At 38.0% G+C, this 22993-nt stretch overlaps 1 protein-coding gene across 2 annotated transcripts in view; it reads right to left on the bottom strand.

The window, feature by feature from the left end:
* Positions 1-257: 257 nt before the first annotated feature.
* The window catches only part of LOC115224340 (INO80 complex subunit B), a 34367-nt gene continuing 11631 nt past the window's right edge, over positions 258-22993 (bottom strand). The window contains exons 2-10 of one of the 2 annotated variants that reach the window (XM_029795212.2): positions 20857-21022; positions 14588-14677; positions 9789-9937; positions 7659-7834; positions 7077-7128; positions 5577-5677; positions 2841-2897; positions 1354-1472; positions 258-441 (exon numbers count right to left, since the gene is read on the bottom strand). In XM_029795212.2, coding sequence (XP_029651072.1) covers positions 306-441; positions 1354-1472; positions 2841-2897; positions 5577-5677; positions 7077-7128; positions 7659-7834; positions 9789-9937; positions 14588-14677; positions 20857-21022 — 1046 coding nt within the window. In that variant the 3' untranslated portion in view covers positions 258-305. The remainder of the gene's footprint in view (positions 442-1353; positions 1473-2840; positions 2898-5576; positions 5678-7076; positions 7129-7658; positions 7835-9788; positions 9938-14587; positions 14678-20856; positions 21023-22993) is intronic. The other variant, XM_036513364.1, reaches the window with a different exon arrangement.

The raw sequence follows: 22993 nt of genomic DNA, 5'->3' as shown, positions 1-22993 counted from the left end.
AGTAGTAGTAGTAGTAGTAGTTACAACAACATCAGTTTCTGATATAGGTGTAAGACCATCAATTTTGAGGGGAGGGGAATTAATCAACCCCAGTTCTTGACTGGTACCTTATTTTATCAAACTTGAAAGAAAATCAATGGGATTTGAACTTAGAATGTAAAAAAGCTGTTAGTAAATACTTCAACAACAACAAAACTGTAAATATATTAAAGAAAACCACAAAAGAACAAACAAAACAAAAAACAAAACTTTTTTTTATATATAAAAGTAAAATTTATTTTCAAAGAAACTCACATCGCCTCGTGTTATGAAGCAACTTTATGTAACTGTAAATTTTTCTTATAACACTGTAAACTGCATAGTGGAACACCGGTCTTAGAGCATGAATATTTCCGAACTTTGTTACAATGCCGTACTCCACACAACACAGTTTTGGGACGGCTGAAAGAAACAATGAGAACATTTAAGAACAGTATCAAATACTGAGCTCTTCTTCGTTGTTGTTGTTGTTGTTGTTGTCATCATCATCATCATTTAATGTTCCTATATTCATACTGGAATGGGTTGGATGGTTTGACAAGAACAGATGAGTCGGAGGGTTCTGTCGGGTTCTACATCAGCTTTGGCATGGTTTTTACAGCATAGAGTGTTTTAAATAAAAAATAATAATAAATGCGCCCTTTTAAAGCCTAGCCAGGCTCATGAGCCCAGTTTCCTGGTTTCAATGGCGTATGTGTTCCCCAGCTGGATGGGGCGCCAGTCCATCGCAGCATTACTCATTTTTGGCAGCTGAGTGAACTGGAGCAACATGAAATGAAGGGTTTTGCTCAAGAACACAACGCGTTGCCTGGTCCAGGAATCAAAACCACAATCTTACAATCATGATGCTGACAACCTAACCACTAAGCCACGCACCTCCACTCATAGAATGTTTTAGTCTGAAGTTAATCCTGACAAAGTTCACCTGTGATGATTTTCATCGGGCAGATGAAAATTATCACAAAAAATAAACTTAAAAATGGACAAACTAAAAAGGGAAAATAATTAACTAAGGTAGGCTTAATATACTCTTTTCTAAATAATTTAATTGCATCTGATAAAGGTTGAGGTAATCCTATTAAACCTACTTTATTAGGACCTTTACGTAACTGAAAATATCTTAATCCTTTTCGCTCCAATAATGTAAAAAAAGCAACCAATCAAAGGCCATGACCAACACTAACCCTATCTTTTTAGGAGTATGTCTAGGACTACATTATTTCATTTGTGTTTTCCTTCAGAGAGAAGGGTGCGATTTGAGGAAGATCTAGTAAACAAGCAGAAACCAATACAGTAAATAGTGTGAATACTTACTCAGTTCGTGTTTTAGATCTCAGTGGAAAATCAAATCCTGCTGGTACGGAAATGAAAATACCAGATACTCCATTCACATAGCTGTATCGTGCAATGTCAGTCCGCTTGTTGGTTTTAAACTGAAATTATTAAACGAAAAAAATAAAATCATACTACTATTCTTCATTACTGCCAAAATGATGGACGACGTGTGAGCATTCGGCTTTTGCTGAACGATCTGCAAAAATGATTTGTGTCGTCGCCGCCACCATCATCATTTAACATCCGCTTTCCATGCTAGCTTTTTTGGAAGAGTGAGTGAGATAAAGTTGTGGCGAAAGAGTACAGCAGGGATCGCCACCACCCCCTGCCGGAGCTTAGTGGAGCTTTAGGTGTTTTCGCTCAATAAACGCACACAACACCTGGTCTGGGAATCGAAACCACGATCCTCCGACCGCGAGTCTGCTGCCCTAACCACTGGGCCATTGCACCGCCACTACTTGAATATTGTGTACAATTCATTGCCTTCTCGCTGTAAGCTTACGGAAGCATGCTCAATGTCTCTGTAGCAGACTTCCCAAGTTTAACGCAGAATTTCACGTTGGCTTTTGCTTCCAACTTCCTGTTCATGACAAAATTCGCAGACTACAGTATGCATGTGATCACAAAAACACAAATTTCCCAACTTGTGAAATAAACACAGCGATGTCATTCAGCACAACTAGCTCGCACTGCGCACACAAACATGTGCTGCCATCTGTTGGCATGCGCTACGGAACTAGTCCAGGAGCTTTTTGATACCACCTCGTATGTATAGAATAACCCAGTGTTAAATAAGTCAGATCATTTCTGGGGAATAGTTCACATGACGACCAGCTGGATCTAGGACATAAGCACAAGCAACAAACAATTTTCCAAGAAACACATATAGACCAAGGTTGTTGCTGCTATATGAGTGTTTGAAAGAAAAATAAAACCCTAAATCTTTGGAATGTGTGTGTGTATGTGTGTACCTATGTGGACGTGTATGTATGTTAATGCATGAGTATGTCTGTGTGAGTGCATATATGTGAATGTGTGTGCGTGTATGTCTATTCGTGTGTTTATGTGCAGATATATGTTTAAGTGCGTACATATGTCTATGCAGGTGTATGTGTATGTCTACGTGCATGAGTAAATGTCTGTGTATGTGTGTGTGTGTCTATGCTTAAGTGTCTGTATGTCTGTGATATTGTGCATGCGTGCGTGTGTGTGTGTGTATCTTTATGACTGTGCATGTCTATGACCACGTGTGTGTGTGTAGCAATACTAACCCAGTCACATAAGCAGTACTCAGGTGTGGGCCACACTTGAGAAGAACAGAACGTCAACAGCTAACAAGGAGCTCAAGAACTTCCTGGCTCTGGAAAGAAAACCTAAAAAAGCCTAAGGATGTCTTCTGATGCTGTTTCATTCAACACCAAATGTGATAATGTCCAGAAGCAAACCAGAAGAATCGAATCACCTACCTTTGGTGCTTTGGTTTTTGTTTCCTGTTTCTTTAATAATCTTTCAAGGGTTTGTTTCTGTGAAGAAAGACAGAATGGGAAAAATTTTATCATCATTGTCATCATCAATAACAACACTCAACATTATAATTTATATTAACAAGGCGGCGAGCTGGCAGAATCGTTAGTGCGCCAGACGAAATGCTTAGCAGTATTTCACCCACCGCTACGTTCTGAGTTCAAAATGCGCCGAGGCCAACTTTACCTTTCATCCTTTCAGGGTCGATAAATCAAGTACCAGTGAAACACTGGGGGTTGATGTAATTGACTAGTATCCTCCCCCAAATTTCAGGCCTTTTGCTTGTAGTAGAAAGAATTATTATTTATATTAACAACATTGTCACATAAAAAGCACCATCCGATCGTGACCATTGCCAGCCTCGCCTGGCCTCCATGCCGGTGGCATGTAAAAAGCACCATCTGATCGTGACCGTTTGCCAGCCTTCTCTGGCACGTAAAAAGCACCCACTACACTCATGGAGTGTTTGGTGTTAGGAAGGGCATCCAGCCGTAGAAACATTGCCAGATTAGACTGGGCCTGGTGCAGCCTTCTGGCTTCCCAGACCCCAGTTGAACCATCCAACCCATGCTAGCATGGAAAGCAGATGCTAAACGATGATGATGATGATGATTGTCATCATAAGGAATCTTTTTTAGCACCATCAACAACAGGAAGGCTTTATAGGTAAAAAAAAAAGTAAAAAAGAAAAATGGCTTGCATGATAATTTTAGAATATAACTATTTTTAGGCATGGCTGTGTGGTTAAAGACGTTCGCTTTCAAACCACATGGTTTCAGGTTCAATTCCACTGTGTGACAACTTGGGTAAGTGTCTTCAACTATAGACCTGGACTGATCAGAGTCTTGCAAGTGGATTCGGCAAATGAAAAGTGAAAGAAGCCTGTTGTGTGTGTGGCTGCATGTACATACAGTGTGCGTGTGTGTGTACACATGTATATGTGAGGGCTTGTATGTATTCTTTTCTTTACTTGTTTCAGTCATTTGACTATGGCCATGCTGGAGCACTGCTTTTAGTCAAGCAAATCGAACCCAGGACTTATTCTTTGTAAGCCTAGTACTTATTCTATCAGTCTCTTTTGCTGAACCGCTAAGTTACGGGGACATAAACACACCAGCATCAGTTGTCAAGCGATGTTGGTGGACAAACACAGACACACAAAGATATACATGCACATACATATATATATATACGATGGGCTTCTTTCAGTTTCTGTTTACCAAATCCACTCACAAGACTTTGGTCGGCCTGAGGCTATAGTAGAAGACACTTGCCCAAGGTGCCACGCAGCGGGACTGAACCCGGGACCATGTGGTTGGTAAGCAAGCTACTTACCACACAGCCACTCCTGCACCTGTGTTTCCTCCGTAGCAAGTTCTTTTTTATCATCATCACCATATGTGTGTGTGTATACATATATATATATGTATGCACACATATCTATATATATTTTTTCCCTAATATTTTATTTATTTATTTTTTCCATTTTTTTCCCCCACCAATTTGTCTCTGATGACGGAATATCCCATACTTGAGGCTAACCCAGAAACAGCTGTACGATTTTGAATTTCTTCCTGTAATAATATTGCATATGACTTGAGATGTTTATCTTGCCTTAATGTTTGATGTCCTGTTTAACAATCATATATGTGTGTGTGTGTGTGTGTATGTAAATGTATATACACAAATGTACACATACATGCACACACATTTTCAGTACAACTAACTGCTCAGCTATGTATTCACATCACAAGTCACGATTCGTTTTGTGTAGTTCAGCTGTAATTCTGACCTGGAACCATGCCAACTTTCTACTAGCAACAATATCAACAGATCGATCAATGTCGAAAAATGCGCAACAATGTATTTATTTAGAAAACTCAGCCACGTAACAAACTTGTATAGCAACGCCAGCCTAAAAAAAAACACATTAACTCTATTCCTGCTCCACCATTTAGACACCAGGCAAACAAACAAAACACATGAATACACCAAAATAGTGACTGATGTGGTTGTTTTCCTATGTTTAACCCCTTTTGAGAGACGCAGTGTTTTGGTATGTGTAGCCAAAAATGCCAAAATTTTTTTCTATTGAGATACATATACTGAAAGACGATCTCTGATTAGCTATTGCATTTCAAAACCAACCATTCACAACATTTGTTTCATCTGGCTGATGGATTGGCCTCGATGTCCTGTCAGCTTGTATCACTTGGGTCGATCAATCAGCCTGGGTGTCCCCAGAGAGTTAAACCATCAAAAGATGAAACCAGTAGAGAGGCCTATGCTAACCAAGTTCTGTTATAGTGTGGAGGTGCATCAAGTTAAGGTGGACAGTAACCTGGACATTTCACACCTAATACTACCCCCACTGCGTAGACCACCATGTGACAATGGCTTGCTCTACTGGTCTTAGTCCAGTGGTAGGCTCAACTTCTTGGCTCGCCTGCAAGTTTGGCTATCCAACCACATTAATGGTGAAATACTATGGATATATTTTCTCGGTAAACTTTCCTCACCATGAACTTTCTTCACAGTGAATTCACCTGTGATGAATTGATGGCAGTGAACTTAGCTGCAATCCAATACGTCAGCTTGTGCAGAGCTAACTAAAGACAAGAAGGCAGCTTAATTAATACACAGCAAGAACAACCAACCCGTAAAGTTATTTTCCTTACCTTGTCCTTCTCTCTCTTTTCTTGTGCTTGTAGCCGTCGTTTTTTAGCTCGTTGTTGGCGCCTCTGTATTTGTTCTTCTGTAAGTTCCACAGTTTTGTAACCTACAAACACATACACAGAATATACTAAGATTACACACACACACATGTATATAGATAAGTAGATAAATAGACAGACAGATATATATATATATATTATATATATATATAGATCTTTTATCAGTTACTTGCTTCAGTCTTCAGCCATTTTGAAGAATTTTAATCGAACAGATCAACCCCAGTACTAACTTTTTAAGTCTGGTACTTATTTTATCAGTCACTTTTGCTGAAGTGCTAAGTTACTGGATGTAAACAAACCAACACTGGTTGTCAAGCAGTGGCGGGACACACATACACACACGTATATCTTTTATATTTTACTTGTTTCAGTCATTTGACTGTGGTCATACTGGGGCACCATCATGAAGGGTTTTATTGAAACAAATCAATGCTAGGACTTATTTTTTTAAAACCTAGTACTTATTCAATCAGTCTCTTTTGCTGAGCTGCTAAGTTACAGAGACACACACATACCAACACCGGTTGTGAAGCAGTGGTGCGGGACAAACACACACACACAACAGGCTTCTTTCAGTCTCCACCTATCAAATCCACTCATAAATGGCCCAAGGCTATAGTAGAATATTCTTGCCCAAGGTACCATGGAGGGAGACTGAACCTAGAATCATGTAGTTGGGAAGCGAAATTCTTACCCATGCCAGTACCTCCACACAGCCACACCATCATTTTAACATCTATTTTTCCAGGCTAGCATGGGTCAGATAAGGGTATGTTGAGGTAGATTTTTCTATATCCAGATGTCTTTCTTGTCACTAACACCCATTTCTATTCCAGTAAGGTAATAATCCCTTGGTCTAATCAAACAACAAACATGTTTGGGAAATTCGGAGGGGTTTACATGGGGAAACAAGAAACAAACGACACCGTGTAAGCAAGCTCTTCCTTTTTGATCAGTCACACAACATGTCAAGAAGCCCAGAGGTATGTGAAAGCACATGGTTCAGTGGTTTGAGTATCAGGCTTATAATCACGAAGTAGTGAGTTCAATCTCTGGACCAAGCTGTATGTTGTGTTCTTGAGCAAGACACTTTATTTCCCCTTCCTTCAGTTGACTCAGCTGTAAAAATGAGTCGCAGTGTCACTGGTATCAAGTTGTATTGGCCTTTGCCTTTCCCTTGGACAACATCAGTGGTGTGGAGAGAGGAGACTGGCACGCATGAGCAACTGTTGGTCTTCCATAAACAACCTTGCTCAGACTTATGCCTCGGAGGGGAACTTTCTAGGTGCAATCCCATAGTCATTTGTAACTGAAAGGAGTGTTTTACTCTTTTACATAAAAAAGTAACTTTGTATATAACACACAGGGGTTTCCTCTAAAATGTTTTTTTAAATGAGAAAAGGTGCAAGTTATACACCAGCGAATAAGGTTAAGTGTGTTTACCTGATGGCAACTCTAGAAGTTCTTGTTCTTGTTTTCCATGCAGCAATGCCCTCTGTTGGTTAAAAGAAAAGGGTCAATAAGTTCAAAGTATTAATGTAGAAAAGACACACTCTCACAAACACACAGAAACACTCCCCCCCACACACACACACATACCGAACAGATAATGGTTACGACTGGTTTGGCGTCACTGATTCAATGTTGAATTATGGGACCTGCAAGATGGAGCGGCTGCAGCAGTGAGTGCCGCTGGCCATTCTCTGCAGCAACGCTGTCACTGTCATCACTGCAGGGTGTAGCTGAGCACACCATTTGCTCCAGGGTTTGTGGCCCATTGCCCCTCCCCTTCCACTTTCCTCTGATGATGACAATACAGACACATGTGCATGTGTGCACAAACATACACACACGCATGCATGCACATGCACACACAACCCCACCATATATTTCAAGAGAAAGAGAGAGAGAAAGTGTAGAATTGGCAAAAATGTAATATCAACTACAATTCCGAAAGAGAAGTAAACAAAACGTTGTAGTAAAAAAAAAGAAAAACAACAAGAAAAAATAGTTTCCTTGACTCACCTGTCTCGCTGTCAACAAGTTTGGATCTTTAGGTTTGCGGATCTCACCAAAATCATCCAGTTCACCAGCCTCCAGAGCATCCAACCAGGCTTGTTCTTCATCAGAAGTTTCCTCTTTCTTCTCCTCTCCGTCTTCAGGTGTGTCTTCAACTTTCTCAGGAGTCATATCAAAGTCAACTAAGATATTAGTGGAATAAACAGACAAAAACAACATTAGAATTACTCTTATATAACCAATTAAATGACTACAATGATCATAACAACAACAACGATTGTTTCAAATTTTGGCATAAGGCCAGTAATTCTGAAGGAGGGAGTAAGTTGATTACATCGATTCCAGTGCTCAAGTGGTACTTATTTTGTCAACCTCAAAAGGATTAAAGACAAAGTCGACATCAGCGGAATATGAACTCAAAATGTTCAGATGGATGACATGCTGCTAAGCATTTTATCAAATGTGCAGACAATTCTACCAGCTTATCACCTTAACTGTTTTGATACCAGCCTGGCTGAAACTGGCTCTGATTCTGGGTACAAATGTCTTGTTTTCATACGTTTTGAATTAAAATCTTACACCAAACCTTTATCACAATTTATGTTCCTAACACTAGCTTAATGAAAACTGAGTTATTTTACTAAACTCTTTGTTGTATTTAAAGTAATTGAAAGAAATACAGAGCATCTCAAAATAAATAAAGTAATGAAAGGGTTAATAATAATAATAATAATAATAATAATAATAATAATAATGATGATGATGATTTCTATTATTTGCCATTAGGTTTCAAACTTTGGCACAAGGTCAGCAGCTTTAGGGGCAGGGGTAAGCTGTTTACATCAACGCTTGTGCTCAACTGGTACTTACTTTATCAACCCTGTAAAGATGTAAAGCAAAGTCAGCCTTGGCAGAATTTGAACTCAGAACATAAAGATGGACAAAATGCTGCTAAGCATTTTGACCAGCATGCTAAAAACCCTGCCTGCTTGCCATCTTAGTAGCAGTAATTTACGAAGAGTGATGTAATTCTGCACAAAGGGATATACACCATAAGACGAACACAATATGATGATAAATACAGATCAACGGTTTTATTTGATTGAACAATATTTTGACAGTATGTCTTCTTCAGGTTCATCATCATCACATCAACATTTAACATCCGTTTTCCATGTTGGCATGGGTTGGACAGCTTGACAAGAACTAACAAGGCCAGGGCCAGCACCATGTTCCATAGTCTGTCTTAGTTTGGCTTCTTTGTTGGGTTCTCTTCCTAATGCCAACCACTTTACAGAGTGTACTGGGTGCTTTTTACATGGCACCAGCACCAGTTCTTTTTGTGTGGCACCAGCACCCACACCATTGCTTTTTATGTGGCACTTTAATTTTAGAATCTCAAAATGAAAAATACACAGGTACAGAGAACTTCAAAATTTGAACTGGAATATCTTGTGTTCCTCTCAAGACAAAATGACTTCATCAATATTAACTTCTTTATAACTGATTACAAGAAGAAAGAAAAAAAACACTGAGCCAAAGACTTTTGTGTAAATGTGATGGAATTTTCCCGCCATTTTGTTCATTCCTCCAGGGTGTGGCATTACTAATCACTGTCTCTTTCCTGTTTGCTTGTTATCAGTTTTGACAAAGGGAAAATTGATGATGTTTTGTCTAGAAAGGAACATAAGATATCCAAGTCCAAATTTATACACACACACACACAGGTGAAGGCGCATGGCTCAGTGGTTAAGGTGTTGCACTTATGATTGTGAGATCATGGGTTCCGTTTCCAGACTGGGTGTTGCGTTGTGTTCTTGAGCAGGAAACAAACCTTCATGAGTCTACATGACTCAGAAAGGGTCTTTATCCTTTTTTTATCCTATGAATCTTATATATTTTCAATATGCTATTTTATCCAATGTTCATGTGACTGCTAACCCACCACCCTAAATAGTAAGTTCTAGCATAAGAACAAAACTCTAAATGCTAGCAAATTATTAGTGGTCAATCAGATCAACTTTACATCTTTTTATACCAACCCACCTGAAACCAACCCTGGTTCGATGATACAAATTCCTAGTAGAATATTTGGGCTGTATGGCCGGTTTGAACATTAAAGGGTTAGATACTCACTCGATGATCCCCATGGGTTGATACTTGGTGCCATTATGCCAGAAATTATACTGTTTGAAGTCAAGTAACTGGGGTGGATAGCAGACGCTAAGGGATCAGGTAACTGGGTGTCATCAACATCGACCGGTTCGTCTTCCAGGGAAGCCAGCCTGAAGGAATGAAGAGAAGAAAAAGTTGTTAAACACAATACTCTAAAGTGAACTTGCTTACTTGCAACGAAACAACAAAAAGAATATTTGCTTGACTGTCACAACATTTAAGGTAAGAAGGTACTTCAAGTACAATTCCATAGGGGTGGGGTGAGAAAGCCCTGCATTTGAAGTAAATATTGACTTCAAATTTTAGCACAAAACCAGCAATTTTAGGGAAAGGGGGAAGTCAATTACATCAACCCCAATGCCCAGCTGGTACCTATTTTATTGACTCCAAAAGGAAGAAAGGAACAACTGACTCTGGTTGTATTTGAACTCAGAATGTAAAGTCAGATGAAATGCTGCTAAGCATTTTGTCTTGCATGTTAATGACTCTGCCAGTTCACCACCTTATATGAAGTAAATATTGAGCAAGATTAACATGTGATATTGATTTCTAATGAAATCAATACTGACCATGGAGGAACAAAAGGCAAAGTTCAGCTCAGCAGGATTTCAACCCAAAATATTAAAGACCCAGAGGAAATACTGCAACATATAACAAACATGCTAACAACTCCACCATCAACCACCCAATTTCTGATGAAGTGGCAGAATCTGTAATGTGACATACAACTTGTTTCATTGTATTTAGTAGCTGACTTCTGAGTTCAGAGTTCAAATCCTGACATGGTCCATTCTGACTTTCCTTCTTCCAGAAGAGATAAAACATGTAGTGGTCAAGTATTGGAGTCAAGATACCCAACTATACCACAGTCCACCCCACCTTCTGCAAAATTTGTGGCCTTGTGTTAACATATTTGAATAATGTACATCATAAATCAATATTTATGCTATGCGGAAAAAAACAATTTTAAAATATCTGCCATTGAGCAGGTCATTTCATAAGTAAGGGACACAACTCCAAACAGGTATCAGCCTTATTAAAAGCACAGAAAAGTTTGACTCACTGAAAAGGTCTAAAAAAAGATTGAAACATGTCCACAGTTGTCTCCCATACTTGCCAAAATGATTAAAACAATATTAGTCACTAAGTTAGTCATCTTTTCCCTTACTGCATAATTATTTCTTATTAGATTAGATTTGTGACACTCACTAGATTAAACATATTAACAATAACTTGACTATTGTCCTTTCATGCAGACAGCACCACTGAATCATAAAAATCTTCAGTGATTTGTTGCATAGTTTTTTTAATGTCACTCAACCACACAACTATGACATCCCTATATGATATTCAATAGTCATTGGATATGTTGTTATTGAACCTCCAAGTTAACCCTGTTCGAGCAGAACAATATCCTAATCAAAAGACATTCCAGCAGTGAACAGCCTGTCCTATATTATTTCAGGCATACTTTAACAAGGGTTACTTATAGTTCATAGCTGTGTGGTAAGAGGGAACCTGGCTGCTATTTCAACCATATAAAGATTCCCCGTTATTGGTTTGTGACATCTATTAGTCAAAGTAATATTTGTTACATTTCAACATATTTATCTAACAAAGGCATATACAGATACAACACGGATTTTCCAGACACTGATCTGGAACCTCCTATATTCTGCACTAATATACATCTGAGAACAATGCCAGCTGCAGCTGACTATTGAGGGCCAAGTCCAGCAGTGGTTTGGCCATGTCTGCAGGATGAGTACCAGAAGACTACCACACCGACTTTTGTGGAAGCAGTGACTCACACACTGGAGAATCTAATGCAGCGCACCAAAGAAAACATGGGCAGAGCAAACTGAGGAAGACTTGAGTTCACAGCGCCTTGACTTCAAGCATGCTAGAGCAAGTGACATGGGCCAAAAAGCTTGGAATAACATCATAAATCAGAGTCCATCATCCAACAGCACTCACAGCAGCATATTGGTTGAGAGGGCAGCCCCCCGTTCCAGTCGCCAGCTAACGAATTTGAGAAGAAAAAGAAGAATTTATAAGCAGGATCTTCAAATTCATGGCCATTTAACCACAGTACTGTATTAATAAACTTGTATCATTTATATTGCTGTACAAATACCTGCATTTCGTTTAATTATTTAAATAAATTTAATATTTATCTAATTTAGAATGTGCTAACCAAGATGATCATTTCTAGTTTGGAAAAACCAGTAATCTAGAATGGTTGTGGAACTAAACATTGAAGTACCAGCCTCACCCTGACTCATCCTGTCTCTGTGATCCCAACATCACCTCAACATTCACATGCTCTATCACCAATCGCTTTGGCACCCTGGCCAAGAATGAGACTGACAACTGAGGGATCTCCAAATCAAGTGTCAACAAGTCTACACGTGATGTCCTAGTAAACCCAAGACTTCTTCCCAAGTGGCCCTGAATCTCAATGTGGATGCTGGAGATAATTAATTGTTGCCACAAGGCTCACATGCATAGCAACATGAATGAGTACCACCGGCTCAACCAGATACGTAACAATGCCATCTCAGATGACCAGGAGAAGTTCTGGGCGGAAGAAGCTGAGCACCTGGAGGCGGTAGTAAGGAACGACAACAACAGCCAGGTATTTTCGAACCAAAGCTTCTGGAAAATCAATATTGTACCTATATTATAAAACAGCCTCTACATCAGTTGAACTTTACCTTTTGCATTTCATGGTCTTCTGAAATGTAAACAGAAAGAAAAGAAAAAAAAAACTACTGGTGCACATGACAGGGAAGGTCTTTCATAGAGAAAAATCTAGAAAAAATATTGAAACTAATCACTTAAGACAAAGGCATAGCTGTATGATTAAGAAGTGTGCTTCTTGGGAAGGTCTTGTCTACAATAGCCCAACCCAAGTTGACCAAAGCATTGTGAGTGGATCTGGTAGACAAAAACTGAAAGAAGCCAGTCATGTGTTTGTGTGTATATATATATGTGTGTATGGTTTTTCTTCAAGTATGAGTTTTATTCAAGTTCAACTGAAGAGAGTGCAAGTCAGTCACTAATATAGCAACAAGACTCTTTGAGCTGAGAGAGTTGCCAGTGTTTGTAAATATGTGGTTGAGTTGCTATGTTCGTTGAACTGTCGATGCATACAACCAAGTGTGTGCATCTATTCTCATAAGAATTTCAGATGGAGAATTTTTTGAATGTCTTAGAAATTTTCACTGCAACTCTAATAGATTGAATTTGGAAAATCCTGGTCATTTCTTTTGCTCTTTCTCCATGAAACTGAATATTTCTAGGCTTTCATGCAAATTTGTTTGTACGTAACCTATGATGGTAAGTACAAATAACGAGAATTCATTGTCAGGCTATAAGAGTTGTAATTTCCGCATTAACTCGCCATAAACGTTCCTTAGAAACAGGTGAGGGTTAATGATAGGAAAGGCATTCAGCTATAGAAAATCTGCCTCAATAAACTCCATCCAGCCCATGCAAGCAGAGAAAAGTGGACATTAAAATGGTGTGCTTGTGTGTATGTGCATTTGAGTTTGCATCTCCATATTTTAATATTCTTTTCCACTCTAGGCTCGAAATTTTTGGGGAGAGGACCAGTCGATTAGATTGACCCCAGTGTGCAACTGGTACTTAATTTATCGACCCCAAAAGGATGAAAGGCAAAGTCGACCTCAGTGGAATTTGAACTCAGAACGTAAAGACAGACGAAATACTGCTAAGCATTTCGCCTAGTGTGCTAACATTTCTGCCAACTCGTCGCCTTTCTATATTTTAATATTGTATGATAGCAATCATTAGCATGCCGGGTGAAATGTTTGGCAGCATTTCAACTGTCTTCAGGCTCTGAATTCAAATTCTGCTGAGGTCGATTTTGCCTTTTCTCCTTTCAGGGTCAATAAAATAAGTACCAGTCAAACACTGGGGAAGTGGGGGGGGGGGGTCAATATAATTGACTTAGCCCTTCTCCCAAACCAGCTGGCCTTATGCCAGAATTTGAAGCCAATTTGGCATAATTACTGTAAACAAGTGTCACCACCAGACAACCTATGTTATCCGTTTGCAGTCTTCCTTGGGAACATGTCCAGCCATGAGGAGAAAATATTAACTTTGTTTATAAAAACAGGTGAGGGTTAGCAACAGGAAGGACATCCAGCCAAGGTAAACTTGCTTCAACAAATTCTGTCTGAACCATGCAAGCATACAGAAAAGGATGTTAAATAATAATATGATGATGATGATGATGAAAAGGATGAGGATGTTGATGATGATGATGATGATGATGCTTATCTCATCTTATTAGTAATATTTGTGTATGTCAAAAATTTTGAATAACATGTTTTCCAGAATACTCAAGCATTAGTACAAATTTTGCTAAAACCTTAAAAATTATATTTTCAAAAACCCCACAACACACCTACATATGCCTTCTGATGAAGTCAGTGTGCAGCAGCAAGCAGCACACCGTTTTGAGCGCCACTGCTCTGTAACATCTGCTTTGACCTGTTAAAAACAGCAGCCAAGCAACCCCCAAAATCACACCTTTCCATTTTAAAAAACTAAAACAGAAAGGAAAAAAGTTGGATGACATTAGTCCTAGATATACATAAAAGACAGAGCGGAAAAGGCTGGAATGCCTTTGTAAAGCCCCAGGTCAGCCGTGCTGGGCTAGGCTTGATGTCTGCGGGCAAAACAACAACACCAACACACAAACATGAAACAAAAATAGTTAACGAACTTACTTAGCGTTACCACCGCTCTTCATTTTAGCAACAGCTGTTGGTGAGTATTCATTAAGTGAAGAGGTGTTGCTATCATCTTTCAGTACAAACCTATATTATATACACCATTAAACATATATAAGAATATAGATATATAAATATGCAATAATATGACAGTTGAAAATGCGGTTAATGATTTTTATTAACCAAAACATTGTTACTACAGAAATAAGATTAGAAATGATATTATAATTATTATTATTGTTATTGTTTTTGTTGTTGTTATTATTATCGTTATTTTCTTTTGTTCTTAAATTCCCTAGAAATCCCAGCAACATATGTTAAAATAAAAAGTTTATTATTCATATTGTAATAGATTCCCAACTGGACCACTCACTGATTCACAGCAATTTTGATGGTAAAAGCAACAAGGAAATGCAGAAAAAAATATCTCAATGGATTTAAATCAGTCAAAATGAGCGCTGTTTTTTGTGTTTGTTTTTTTTATCCTCCAATTTTCTTATTTCTTTATTGTCCACAAGGGGCTAAGCATAGAGGGGACAAACAAGGACAGACAAAGGGATGAAGTCGATTACATCGACCCCAGTGCGCAACTGGTACTTAATTTATCGATCCCAAAAGGATGAAAGGCAAAGTTGACCTCGGCGGAATTTGAACTCAGAATGTAAAGACAGACGAAATACTGCTAAGCATTTCGCCCGGTGTGCTAACGTTTCTGCCAGCTCACCGCCCTTTTTCATCATCCAATTTTCTTACAGATGCTTGCATCACTCATGATGATGTAAACATACATCAGCAAAAGGTACATACCTTCATATACACATGCACGTGTGTGTGGTGAAGGTGTATGGCATAACGGTTAGGGTATTTGATACACATTCGTAAAGTCATGAGTTCAATTCCAGCAGTACTTTGTGCCCTTGTCCCCCTTCCTGAAAAATTTTGGGCCTTGTGTCTTGAGGAGAAAAGGAAAGATTCTGTGTCATGCTGAATCTCCCTGAGAACTACGTTAAGGGTACACATGTCTGTGGAACGCTCAGCCACTTGCATGTTAATTTCACAAGCACGCTATTCTGTCGATCAGATCAACTGGAACCCTCATTGACATGACCGACAGAGTGCCAGGTCTTTATATAAATACATAATTTACATTCACACACATACATGGGCTTCTATACAGTTTCCATTTACCAAATTCCACTCACACGATATCAGCTAACTCAAAGCTTATGGTAGAAGACACTTTCTCGAGATAGCATGCAGTATCAGACCCCAGTGGTACCAGACAGCTATTCAGCAAATTTTTTTACTGCGTACCCAGCCATGCGTAATTCTCAGGGTTAACTAGTATGACACAGAGTGTGTCAAAGCTGCACCTTTTAAATGACAAGGTATAATCCACCTGGCAGGTGTCTACATCGTTTCCAGTTACACATAATAGGTCAACCTGTAGCTACAGAAAATGACTCTTGCCCAAGATGGCATGCCGTGGGATTGAACCCACTAACTCATGGCAATAAAGTAAACTTCTTAACTGTTGAACCAATTTGTGTCTACACATACACACACACATATAAATACATACACACACAGTCAGACATATATATACATACATACATAGACATATATACACATATATATACACACATGTTTTTGTATGTATATATATATATGTAGCCATCTCACAGAAACAACAGTGAGACATCTATACATCAATGGATTTAAGTGATAGAAGCTTGTACAACACTTTTGTCACTCTTTCGGTTACCATAGTAGGTTCCTGTGACAAACACTGCAAGACAACTGGCACAGTATTGACTGTAAGGTTTATGTCAGAGTATCTTTCTCTTAGAAGAGCTGCTTTCCCCCACAGCTTTGTCAAAAATATTGGGAGCCTCCTCTTCCCTTGGAAAATCTTTTTAACCCATAGATGAGACCCTGATAGCTACTACCATTCCAGATCAGAATGGACTTGGGGGTAATGGTAATTAAGGGGTTACTTAATGTTCCCCACAACACCACAACTGGGGCCTCACTCTAGGATGCAACTTATTGTCATACCCAAGGCAGATTATACTCTACACACATGCATACACAAATACATTTTAAAAATAGCGATGGATTTAGTAAAATAACTGATAGCATAACCCTTTTGACACAAACCCATCAATAACCACCCTTGGTCCCATATGTTATATATATGAGACCGAGACTTCTGGCGGTTTGCTGGGCTTGAGAAGACATGTCAAGCTAAGTAAAATTTTGGTTGTCCTTGCATACAAGACATGTCCCTTACATTCCTCTTCAGCTGACCAGTCCTACTCCTGCAGGCTTGTAGGTGCTGGTGCCATGTAAAAAGACCTGTTCTGGTACCACATGAAAGTGCCTGTGCCAAGGTTGTGTAAAAGCACCCAGTACACTCTGTAATGTGATTGGCATTAGGAAGGGCATCCGACCATCGAAACCATATCAAAATAGACGTGGAGCCAGAGCAGCTCTTCAGCCGACCAGTTCCTGTCAAACCATCCAACCCATTCCAGCATGGAAAATGGACGTTAAATGATGATGATCATGATGATACACATATGCATATATACCTTACAGGATGAGAGGCAGTGGCCATGACTGTTATTACAGGACCTCCATGGCTGGTAGCATTAAGGGTGGAAGAAACATAAATTCATAAATATTCTTCTTAATAATCTTTGGAATAACCCTAAACTTTATCTGTATATATATATATATATATATATATATATATAAAGGGCACCATTCGAGCGTGATCATTACCAGCATCCCACTACTGGCACTCGAGCCCCATGCTAGTAGGGTATTAAGAGCACCATCCGAGCGTGATCGTTGCCAGAGCGGCTATCTGGCCTCTGTGCCAGTGGCACGTAAAAAACACCATTCGAGCATGATCGTTACCAGCATCGCCTTACTGGCACCCACGCCGGTGGCATGTGTAAAAGATTCGAGTGAGGTTGTTGCTAGTGCCACCTGGCTGGTCCTGTGCCGGTGGCATGTAAAAGCACCCACTACACTCTCAGAGTGGTTGGCATTAGGAAGGGCATTCAGCTGTAGAAACTCTGCCAGATCAAGATTGAAGCCTGGTGCAGCCATCTGGTTCGCCAGCCCTCAGTCACACATCCAACCCATGCTAGCATGGAAAGCAGATGTTAAACGATGATGATGAGGATGATATAGCAGCATTGTTTTATAGAAGTTAACTGTAGTAATACATGCTATGATTTCCCCTGTCCCATTAGCATTGGTCTGCTTAATAGCAGCCAACATCTTGTTTGAAGTATTCTCTTACTAAACCTCCCGACATTGCTTCAAATAAATCTTGATTTATGACTATGCCATGGTAGAATGTCTATCTACTCCACCCCAAACTAATACGACCCTCTGTCTTCTCTCAGATTTGATAAACTAGCCTATAAAAAAAACTGACCACCCCCTCTGTAATTAAAACTATATAACAGAAATAATCAGTGAAAAGCAGTGTCTTCTTTGGAAAAAATTTCAGTTACAACTGTGATGTTGTTGATAAAACATGTTCTTTGTCTATCTCCTTATCCTCTTGGAGATTTGGAGTAAAATTATACTAATGTGCCCTTCTAATTTAATTAAATTCTATGTTTTTGTGCAGCTGAAGATTGCTCTACATTTTAAATTGATGTAATGATTGCATTGTTCAATTAAATGGAGTTGCATGAGACGATCGTACTGCATTACCTCTGGATATCCTTGTTGCTTATTTTGATTTCATATATATATATATATATATATATATATATATATATATATATATAAATATATATATATATATAATATATATATATATATAAATATATATATATATATATATATAATATATATATAAATATATATATATATATAAATATATATATATAATATATATATATATAATATATATATATAAATATATATATATATATAGATATATATATATATATATATATATAATATAAATATATAATATATAAATATTATATATATATATATATATATATAGGGACAGGAGTGGCTGTGTGGTAAGTAGCTTGCTTACCAACCACATTGTTCCGGTTCAGTCCCACTGCGTGGCACCTTGGGCAAGTGTCTTCTACTATAACCCCGGCCAACCAAAGCCTTTGAGTGGATTTGGTAGATGGAAACTGAATGAAGCCCGTCATATATACGTATACGTGTGTGTGTTTGTGTGTCTGTGTTTGTCCCCCCAACATCACTTGACAACCGATGCTGGTGTGTTTATGTCCCCCGTAACTTAGTGGTTTGGCAAAAGAGGCCAATAGAATAAGTACTAAGCTTTCAAAGAATAAGTCCTCATCCATATGTATCACATAAACAAACAAGCGCAATCTTCTCTCTTGCACACAACATCCGATACAGTTCTATATTTAAGAGATGAGGAATTATTTACATTATTTACATTTGACAGATATTTGTCCTCATCTTGTTTGTTGTTAACACAATGTTTCGGCTGATATACCATCCAGCCTTCATCAGGTGTCTTGGGGAAATTTCAAACCTGGGTCTTATTCCTCATTTTGATGTTATTATTATTATTATTTAGGTCACTGCCTGGAATCGAACTCGGAATCTTGGGGTTAGTATGTCCACAGGCACTTTGCCATGTGTGCACACTGACATTACCCATCTTGCAGAGCATGCAAACTTCATTTCTTTCAAGCCTTTGCAAGTCCTCTGCACTCATAACCTATGTTTCACTGCCGTACGTACACAGACATCATACAATCTGTGTTTCACTCTAAGGGAGAGGCCCTTAGTTACCAACAAAGGTAGAAGCCTTCTGAACTTTACCCAGCTCATTCTTATTCTAGCAACTACATTTTCAGAAGTTCCTCATCCACTGCTAACTTTGTTGTCTAGGTAACGGAAGCTATTTACTACTTCTAATGATCCCTCCAGAGCATTTGAGGGAGCCTATTTATGTCTACACATTTTCAGTACTTATAGCATCTGCACATATGCCATACACAAAGACTATTTTCATATGCCATACACAAAGACACAGACACATACATACAACTATATATAAGAATGCATATTTGGAGGTGAAGTAAAAAAAAAAATGAAAATAATTGTTTAAAACCTACATTCAACGAGGAACACTGTATGGTCACATGACTTCCTAGAAATAGCAGCTAAATTGCCTTCAAATCCTATCCCACTGTTTTAAAAATGAGAGATGAGAGAGAGGAGAGGTGGCTTCAAATAATGTATTTGTAAATTACAACCCCATACCACTACCTACATAAAAAGGATGTTCATGACATGAATGCCTTTGTTCAGTACTGACCAAAGAACTAAACAACAACAGCAATGCAACAGACACAGTCCAAATCAGAGTTACTTAAATTCTACGTTTAACAAAATTTGAATTAAAATATTTAGGTCCCAAATGAGTGGAAACGGCAAACTATATAGAAGAAAGAAGTAAAATTAGAGGGTGATAGTCAGGTGTTGAAAAAAGTTCAGCCAGTCTAAGCAACTGGAGAATTCCCACCAATTCCCACTAAATGATGGGGGGTTGGAGAGAGAGCTAAATAATATAGATGACGTCTTTCAAGGTAGTATTTTTTTTTTATATTTCATGTAAAAATGAAAATAGGGAATTTAAGATTTTTGTGTAGATGTAAGGAAAGTGAAAGGAAAGGAGAGGCATTTTTAACTCTTTTGCATTTAAACAGGTCATATCTGGCCAAAACATTGTACCTGTTTTATGTTCAAGCCTGTCAGATTTGGTCTCTCAGACATACCCTACAATGTCGTTCTAAAAATAAGCAATCATATTCATTGAAACTTTGAGACTATGAGATAATGCATGGTTAATTCAAAACTATGTGAATAAATAAGCGTTACATTGGACAGAATAATTTGAATGCTACAAATAGAAGGTAAGACAAAAACTGGGTAGAAGATATAAAAAAAAAGCTGGGCAATCCTTTAGTATCTGTAGATGTCATTCACCCACATAACGTTTCATTGTGACATATATAAAGAGGCGAGGATGAATGAAATCGTCTACGAATGCTGAAGGATTGCCAAAAGCTGGGCAGAAGTTTAAAAAAAATTGGATAAAAGGTAAAAAAAAAAATGGGTGGTAGGTTAAAAAAGGGGGGTAGAGAGTAAAAAAAAGGGGTTGGATAGAAGCTGATGAACAGATATAAGGTAAAGAAAAGACTGTGTAAAAAGGGGGAAATGAAAATGAAACTAACTTTTTGGAAGATAAAGTTTCCCCTCCAAGACGAATCCTCAGTTTGATCGATGGCTTGCTGTCCGACACAGCAGCAGCAGGCAAATGGGGCTCAGAAAGCAAATCTTCTTTGCGCCTTTTGTGTTTCTTTTTGTGTTTTTTATGTTTTTTGTGGCTGATCGGAGAGTCTTGAAGGAAAAAAAAAAAACAGAAAGAAATAGAAAAATGAATTAAAAAAGAATAGAAACATTTTTCAAAAAAAAAAAAGGGAATACAAACCAAATGATCAAAGGGTTTTTGAAATAAATATTCCTTTTTTTGTTTCACTATTTACTTCAAAAACAAATTACTTCATTAAAAAAAAAATATAAAAGTAATGATTGAAATGTCTCAAAATATTTTTTTTAAAGTGGTCTTAAAATAATTTTTTCTATTTTACTGCTTACTTAAAAAATTGATTTAAAAAATACAAACTGAATGATTCAAGGATTTGAAATATATATGTTTATTGATTTTTTTTTCAAAAAGAGATTTTAAAATTATTTACACATGTTTTGATCTTTTCTGTTAATTTAATTCCAATTGTTTTCAAATTTGGCATACCAATATAGTTTTGTATGCTAATTATGGAAATGAAATTCATTTTGGCAATAAACTAATAAATAAAAAGTTAATAGCTTTTAAAGTTTGCAAATTTTGGGTAATTTTTACCCAATCAAAAACCGCAGACATATTGGTGTCTGTTTCCATAGTAACGAAACGAAGTATAGCCTGCTTAAAACAACAACCATGTGTATTGTCTTTACTTGTCTATTTTCTTTGATGTGTGCCTATTTTCTGAATATTTGTACTAATTCATTTTTGTCATTTCCACCTGTTTCTTTTCTTTTTTTTTTGTTTTTGTGAAACAAATATTTTCAGTTGCTGTCCTCTCACTATCCCATTTTCATAATTTTGAACAGTGTTTTCAACCAAAATAGAAATATGAACACAGCCAACTCAATTATCCTTTTGAATATGATGGAGAAATTGAAAACCAAGGAGGATGCGGTTTCTTACTTGTGAGAGAAGGATGTTGTCCCTAAAAGAAAATTACATACATGAACAAGAAGATGCTTCACAAGAAAATTACAGGTGGTGCCCCCGAAAAGGATGCAACGAGAGTGTGGTCAGTCAGAAAAGATACATGGTTGGAAGGTGGCACCCTTATTCTTAGGGCTGTGCTACTTTTTTTCCCCTTTACTCATGGGTCAAAGAATTGACTTCAGTCTGGTTCCGTGTTGAAGAACTGGGGACAAGCCACTGCACAGCTGTTGATTACAATAGCTATGTTCATGAAATATGTGCAAGGGACCTCCTCTGCAACCCGGTTTCAGATAGGCAGTCCTGAGAAGATTGCTGAGATAGATGGAACAGTCTTTACAAGACATCAATACAACTGAGGATAGCTGAGCAGTGGGTTTTCAGAGAAGTGTTGCAAGACCAGACATATTTTTCTTTACGTGGTGCCTTGTCAGAATTACGACACTCCAGATTTGTTTGAGAAGTAACTCCTTGAGTATATCTCAAACTTCCGTTTTTTTTTATTTTTGCTACAAAAAGTGTTTTAATTGCTTACATGAACTGAACTACAATTTGTAATTTTTTGGAAAATGAATAAAAAAAGATCATTCAGATTTTTTCTTTTGTTGACATGCCTGTTCGAACATTTCACATGACTTTATTTATTAGAATTCATTAATACTTCTTACAGCTACCATGCACAAAATACCAGCTTCCAAATTCTTTTTTTTTTTTTGATTGGGTTAAAATGATCGTATTTAAACCTCTTTTACTCTTTCTCTTTACTCTTTTACTTCTTTCAGTCATGTGACTGTAGCCATGCTGGAGCACAGCTTTTAGTCGAGCAAATCGACCCCAAGACTTATTCTTTGTAAGCCTAGTACTTATGCAACCGGTCTCTTTTGCCAAACAGCTAAATTACAGGGAAGTTAACACACCAGCATCGGTTGTCAAGCGATGTTGGGGGGGACAAACACAGACACACACATATATATCATCATCATCATCGTTTAGCGTCCGTTTTCCATGCTAGCATGGGTTGGACGGTTCTACTGGGGTCTGTGAAGCCAGAAGGCTTCATCAGGCCATATATATAT

The sequence above is a fragment of the Octopus sinensis genome, linkage group LG25 (genome assembly GCF_006345805.1).
Source record: "Octopus sinensis linkage group LG25, ASM634580v1, whole genome shotgun sequence".
Lineage (NCBI taxonomy): Eukaryota > Metazoa > Mollusca > Cephalopoda > Octopoda > Octopodidae > Octopus > Octopus sinensis.
Note: the sequence above shows the minus strand (reverse complement) of the source record. Positions and strands in the feature narration are given on the sequence as shown.